The 6764-nt window shown below is 41.2% G+C and overlaps 1 protein-coding gene across 3 annotated transcripts in view; it reads left to right on the top strand.

Annotated features, from left to right (window-relative positions):
• The window catches only part of sema6e (sema domain, transmembrane domain (TM), and cytoplasmic domain, (semaphorin) 6E), a 185146-nt gene extending 181922 nt beyond the window's left edge, over positions 1 to 3224 (top strand). For all 3 annotated transcript variants that reach the window (XM_063199712.1, XM_063199711.1, XM_063199713.1), the window contains one exon: positions 1 to 3224. This exon is cut by the window's left edge and continues 727 nt beyond it. In XM_063199712.1, coding sequence (XP_063055782.1) covers positions 1 to 95 — 95 coding nt within the window. In that variant the 3' untranslated portion in view covers positions 96 to 3224.
• Positions 3225 to 6764: the final 3540 nt, after the last annotated feature.

Here is a 6764-nt window from a genome sequence, read left to right as displayed (position 1 = left end):
TCCGCCGCACGGTGTCCCTCAAGCCTGACATGCCGCCCAAGCCTCTCTTCATCCCTGCCACCTCGCCCGTCAACCAGCAGGGCAAGTACTACTGAGGTCAACAGCCAGATTTTATTTTTTTTGATAAACAAAGTGACTACACTCCAGCGACTGCTGTAGTTCAATGACTGGAAGTGGACCTCAAAACCACACTCAAATGTGAGCCAAGTGAGCCAGTGAGCGGAGTATTTTAATTGACAGTCAGGGACGCTCAGACGCTGCCTGCCTACACACTTTGAACCTGACCTACTTTGTTCCTTCTCTATGTCCATTGAATATATTTGTACCATATTGGTATTGCTCAGCTATTCGCTTCTAGAGGGTGAACAAAAAAACAAAAAACAAAAGAACTGTCAAGGCATCACCTTGTTTTTTTAGGCTGCCACTGTCTTCATTGTGGCTTGACATGCAACTATGTGAACAAGTGAAGGTTGGCACATGCAGTAACTCCATGTGGACACTGAAGGCTTTTTGCCGTGCGATGTGGTGCTGCTCCTCTTATGGCTTTCGCTTAACTATTCTGTTGGACGTAGAGTCGATGATCAGTGATTGTTTCCTATAATAATGTGTACATATATATGCATGTGTGTGTGCGTGTGTGTGTGTGTATGTGTGTTCATATTTACACAGTATATGTATACAGTACATACTATACCATTCATACACAATATTTTTTTTGTGTATGCAGGGTTACAGCTTCTCAAAAAAAAAGAAACACTTAATTTGCCTTATATCAGAACAAATACATCTAATTTTTATTTTATTTTACTACCCGTTCATCACCCCTCCAAAACCTTGTCAGTATTACACCAGTCAAAAAAGAAAAGGCCATACAAGAGATTTATGAGCAATAACCATACTAAAAACTCCCTTGTCATGGCATGAAAAAAGATGGGAATAAAATTATGTGACGCATTACATAATTTTAGGACGTCGCATTCTGAATTTTCCATAGCATTTAGGCAGTGACCAAATAGGTAGGCAAGTGAAGAACATGTCAGTGGCCATATGCAGTATTATAAAATATCCCTGTGCCAGGTGTGCTTGGTGTGAGTGAGCTACATGCTGGGTATTCAGGCAGAAGCTTTCCAGATGCAAGCATATTGTCAAGGAATTCAGTGGAGATCATACCCTCAAGTATTACCCTCTTTGTTTTCATTTAGTGAAAAAAACTGCATCACTTGCAATTACCTTTGTAGTTATTGGTTGTAAATATAGGAATAATAACTAGCCGAAATTTAATTGTTTAATTGTGTAAATTGTGCCTTATTTAATATGGTATGTGCTTTGGGGTATGGTAGGGTGACAATGAAAGCAAAGATGCTACAATTTCTGTTTTATCTTTTTTTTTCCTTTTTTTCAATTTTGATGTCTGTATACTGTATGCCACATGTATCATAGGTTTATATTTCTATCTAGACCTTTTTGATATCCCCTGACTGTGTGAATAGGTTTAAACAACTACCAGCTTAAGAATGCAGGATCTGTCAGAATCCACTTTGCTCCACTTCTATGCTTTTACTCTACTCTCCTTGCTTAGTGGGTTGGTGATTGCCTTTGCACGCTTTCACATTGTGTTCACCAGATTGCAAAACCAGTCAATTTCGTTAAGGTAGCGATTTTTACATGACCTATGGGAGAGCACCGTTTCTGCACTCCTCAGCAGTCATCTCAGAGGGTTGTGTTTGTTTGTGTTTCCTTTTTTCATTACACTGCTCTGATAACAGCTGAGACTATTGATAGGGGAACCAATTTTGATCCAAGATGTTTCGATGCATCTGGTTTTTAACACTGCCTGCAGTGGAGCTCTATAGGATTCTTCTTTCTCTCTCTCTCTCTCTCTCTCTCTCGCTCTCTCTCTCTCTCTCTCTCTCTCTCTCTCTCTCTCTCTCGCTCTCTCTCTCTCTCTCTCTCTCTCTCTCTCTCTCTCTCTCTCGACACAAAAGTGTCTTTTGGTTGTCTCCTCTTAAGAAAACTTGTTGATATGGTGCTCCACTATTGCACTTTCTGACCAACTTCTGAATATTGCTCTGAATTGTGCTTTTTACTAAAAAAAAGAAACGTTCTCAAGATCGTTATGAAATGTGAACATGGTGTGTTTGTTAACTGCTTGGATTGCTGCCGTCGGCCTGCATTTGAATTCACCACAAGCCGGCTTTTCATCTGTATTGTCATCAGGCTTGTAGATGGCCAGTCATAACACATGTGCATACAGAGCAAGATGATCTCACAGAATTCTGTGAAATGAACACAGGCAATTGGGACACAAAATCTATGGCAGTTTCACAAATCTTGCCAAAAATTCCCTATGTGGTTACAGAAGTGCTTTACATGATGGGCCCATGGAAGTGTTTTATATTCTCACAGCTCTATGTTCCCACAGTCTTATGATGAAACTTATGTTATCAGGATTTTTCTCATTTCAAAGATTTTTTTTTCTCAAAAACATTTCTTACTGACAGATAAGGATTAGGGATTGTTTTGGTCTGGGCACAGCTTATACTGCTAGCGTTCTTTCGTTTTAGTACAAGTGGTAGCCTATCAACTAAGTGGAAAAGGTGTTTCTCAAAAATGTTTCTTTACTGACAGGTTAGGGATAGGGATTGTTTTGGTATGAGCACATCTTAAATACATTACTAAAGCATTATTTTGTTTAGTAATAGAATTAGGAAGTCCTATTGACCAAATGGTCAAGGCAGGCCGGTTTTCCAGTTTTCTAACGACAGACTGAACATACTGCTGTGGGAACATATAGAGAACACATCAGTGAGTCCATCACAGAAAACACTTCAGTGGCCATAGCACGGAAATTTGGCACAATTTGTGAAAGTGCCACATATTTTGTGCCCCAAGGGTTCATGTCAATTTCACATCATTTTGGAAGATCAGTCTGTACAGAGCTAGGAATAACCAATTTGGGGAAACAAATTGTGAAAGACTATACAGTATATCAAAATCAAAAAACACACACTCATTCTCTGACAGTATTCATGTCAATAAGACAGTATACAGTATATTAAGACAGAGGGCTTTGCCTGTGTAGATGCAGATATGATGAGTAGCTTCTTTGAACATAGATAGGGGTCAATGAAGGAAAGGGAATAGTCTTTGTCCACTTTAATTGGTATAACCATTGAGGTCTCTTGTTATTGCACAGTGTAAATAAAAATGTCATTTGGAGCTTTCCCTGTGTCTGGGTGTATTTTTGCAGTATTGATCTGAGATTTCTTGTATTTCCTTACATGTTTATTTGTTTGTTAATTTTGTTGCAGCTGCCTTTGTGTTTGTTTGTGCTGCTGATGAATGTTGCGTTTCAGTTACATGGCCTCCCCACTTTGATGCATCGATTATTACGATTCTCATGCTGCTCATTTCAAGTTTGGTTTGAGGTTTATCAGATGGTGAACTGTATTTCACCAGTGTGATCACACACACAATTTCATTTTGCAAGGGGTGCTGCCGAACACTCACACAGCCATTTTACAAGCATCTGTTCCAATAACTACTGCCAATCCAATGGGACTGAAATGCCTGATGTAGCTCACTTGGCATTAACACATTTCAATCCATTTTTTAAAAAAATGTCTAAAACAGGCACATAGCTTTCCAGATAGCTTCCGGCTGGTTAAATGTTGGGATTCATTGTAATGTGTTCTTTAATATTTTCCCTGTAGGGTTCTATTCAAATGCTGTCGCCGTGACATGTCAATACTTATTCTTTCACTCTCAACTGTTGTATTGCATTACATTCACGCCTACACATGTTAAAATGCTAAATTAAACGGAAATTTGACAGTGTATTTAATTCACTTAGGGATTCAAATGTGTTCAAAACATGTCAAATATGACATACTCAGTTTAAATTACTGTTTTGCTGTATATGGCAACAGTGATTTTCTACAAATAAAACAATTCTATATGCATGATTACATATGATTACAGTATATTTTTCTCTCACTCCATGTACGTGTGTGTGTGACCTCAATGAGGATGGACTAGAATAGAATATCTTACTCAGTTTTGAATTGAATTTAAACATCCGAGTGGCAGAAAAGCACTGTGTGTGTGTGCGTGCGTGCGTGCGCACGCGCATGTGTGCAAGGATTTCCATTCACCCTAATTTATCTAAAATGTGTTATTCTGTATTATTATCTTTACTATTCAGGACATGACCCCCACACAAGACCCAGGGCAAATGCATCACAGATGCACATATGAGTGTGTGTGTGTGTGTGTGTGTGAGAGAGAGAGAGAGCGAGAAAGGGAGAGAGAAAGGGAGAGAGAGAGAGTAGGTCTCTGGTGCTCTGCCGGTGATTGACAGGAAATATATTGTCCAATTACTTTGTTTGCTCTTGCATCTCCCATAATCCTTTCTGACCAGGCCGCAGAGAGCATGAATCACCTGCCTAAACAGGGTTTATTTCCCTCCGTCAGCCGCTCACTGTCCTCCACTGTCACAGTGATCCTCTACCCATGCCCAGCGGGGAAGCCAACAGGACAAAACCAACAGGGCAAAGGGGTCTGTTGTCCCAGACCCGAAAGGGGGGCTGTCAGATTTGGGTCCTCAGTACATTGCAATAATGGGTGAGGGAGCCCCTGAGATCAGTTTGTCCTGGGCCGAGGCAAAGCTGTCAGTGGGCCTGGTAGCACACGCTCACACCAGCCAGACCCTCTTCCTTTTATCACCTGTGCCAGCATGGCTACTGACAACATTATCTCCATACGTTCTATCCAGACCTTAAGGGGAAGATTTGACTCATCAGCCACTTCTCTTTCAACGCAAGTCATATCAAGGAGAATATAATAAAATGTATTTTTGTCCCAGCCAGATTAGTGTAGTGTTTTTCACACTTCCACACATTCACATATTTTGTTTTCTTTTTAACTCGTACTTCTCTTCTCATTCAGAATTTAGTGACAGCCTAGATTTTTGTGGGATTGTGTGACAGATGTTTTTTTTTGGTTTTGGAAAAGAAAAATGTGAGCAATCTACAACTGTTTATAAATAGTGCATCAATGTTTTATTGTCACACACTAGCACATGATTGTTTCATGATGCGTTTACGCAGGGCCACTACTATCTTTAGATGGGCCCAGGACAAGAAAACATCTAACAGGGCTCCCCACCCAATGCATAGACTGTAATGAGGACCCAGTTCTGGTGCCCCTCTCTCTTTCTGGGCCCGGGACACGTGATCTGTTTGCCCCTCCCTGTCGGCTTCCCTTGATGAAGGCTCCCACAGCGCCTTCATCTTTGACAAGTCTCCTGCCAGCTTCCCAGTCACCTGACAGATTTGCACACATTCATGATGTTGATTTTTTTTCGCACTTCTATCATATCACTTCTGAAGGGATGAGTTCTGGAAACCATAGGTAATTTGTGTGTGCGTGCGTGCGTGCGTGCATCCGTGCGTGCGTGCGTGCGTGCGTGCGTGCGTGCGTGCGTGCGTCTTTGTGCGCTTTGAAATAATTGTATTTCTTTTTTATGTACAGTATTCCTGTTTGTAATGATCTAATAAAAACTGCCACTTTTCATATTGCTAGAATATTTTCCAGCACTAGCCTAGTGTGTTCTGACTGGACTCCACAGATGTGACCCTATCTTTGTAAAAAAAAAAAAAAAAGAACATCGTCATTAGTAAATATCACACAATGAATTTACTGGCTAGGCAACGGAACAGCCAGGCCTTTGTTTTCTGCCCCTGCCTACAGGGTATGTTAGAAACGTTTGACGGGCTCGGGACACCTCCTCAATACCAAGCCTGGGCCCCCTCCTTTCCTTGTCCACCCCCCACCCCCAACCAGCTTCAACTTAATGTATTTGTGTGTTTGTATCATGACATATGATGTTAATAGGTACTTAGGGATATACAAAATAACAACATTGGCAGAAACGCATCCTCATCTGGCCTCTGGCATCATGTCTCTGGTGTTTTTTTCCCATAGCAGGCTTATAATGAATACACTATTGTTTGTTCATTGTTTCTGGTTTTAAAATTTGGTTTCCTTTTTCCTCTTTTTCTTTGGCCTCAATTACACAAAATCAGCATTTCTATATTTTGGTCATCACAAAATTGCAGGGCTATCATTTGTGAATGTGGGAGGCCTCCAAAAAGACTCCCACAAAATGACCTTCCAGGACGTGTTGTCTGTATGTGTGTGCGTGTGTGTGCGTTGATGCATGTGTGCATGCAAGTGTGCGTGCATGTAAGTGTGCATGTGTGCCTGTGTGCTTGCGCGTGTGTGTGTGTGTTTTAGGTAAACCTAGAACCATAACTGAGTGGGCCCATCATCATTATTGGAGAGAAATATATATTGACAATCTGCCCAGTATGCTTCATTGGCTGCACGCCCAAAACTTGAAAACTTTGCAGGCCACTAGGCCACAAACCGCACACCACATAGCGCTTGGATGGATGCAGCCTTTAAATGGCCAATAAACCTCAAAGGAAACACATGGCTCCACTAATATAAGACACAAGTGGTGTGTTGACCTCCTTCTCTCCGCGACGAGCGTGCAGCTCTCCCGTACTACTTCAAGTGTCGTCTTACAGTGTCACTCCCGAATCGCCGCTGCAGCGATGAGAACAACTGTGTGTGCCCCCATTTTAATGTCTTCATTAATTTATTTGTAAAAAAAAAATGATGGTAGCAGGCTTGCTAATACGAATTTAATGTGGTATTTTCAGGCTTTGATCTATTCCGTGCTGAGCGCGGTTGGATGG

The sequence above is a fragment of the Engraulis encrasicolus genome, chromosome 5, assembly GCF_034702125.1.
Source record: "Engraulis encrasicolus isolate BLACKSEA-1 chromosome 5, IST_EnEncr_1.0, whole genome shotgun sequence".
Lineage (NCBI taxonomy): Eukaryota > Metazoa > Chordata > Actinopteri > Clupeiformes > Engraulidae > Engraulis > Engraulis encrasicolus.
This window is presented reverse-complemented; position numbering and strand designations above follow the sequence as displayed.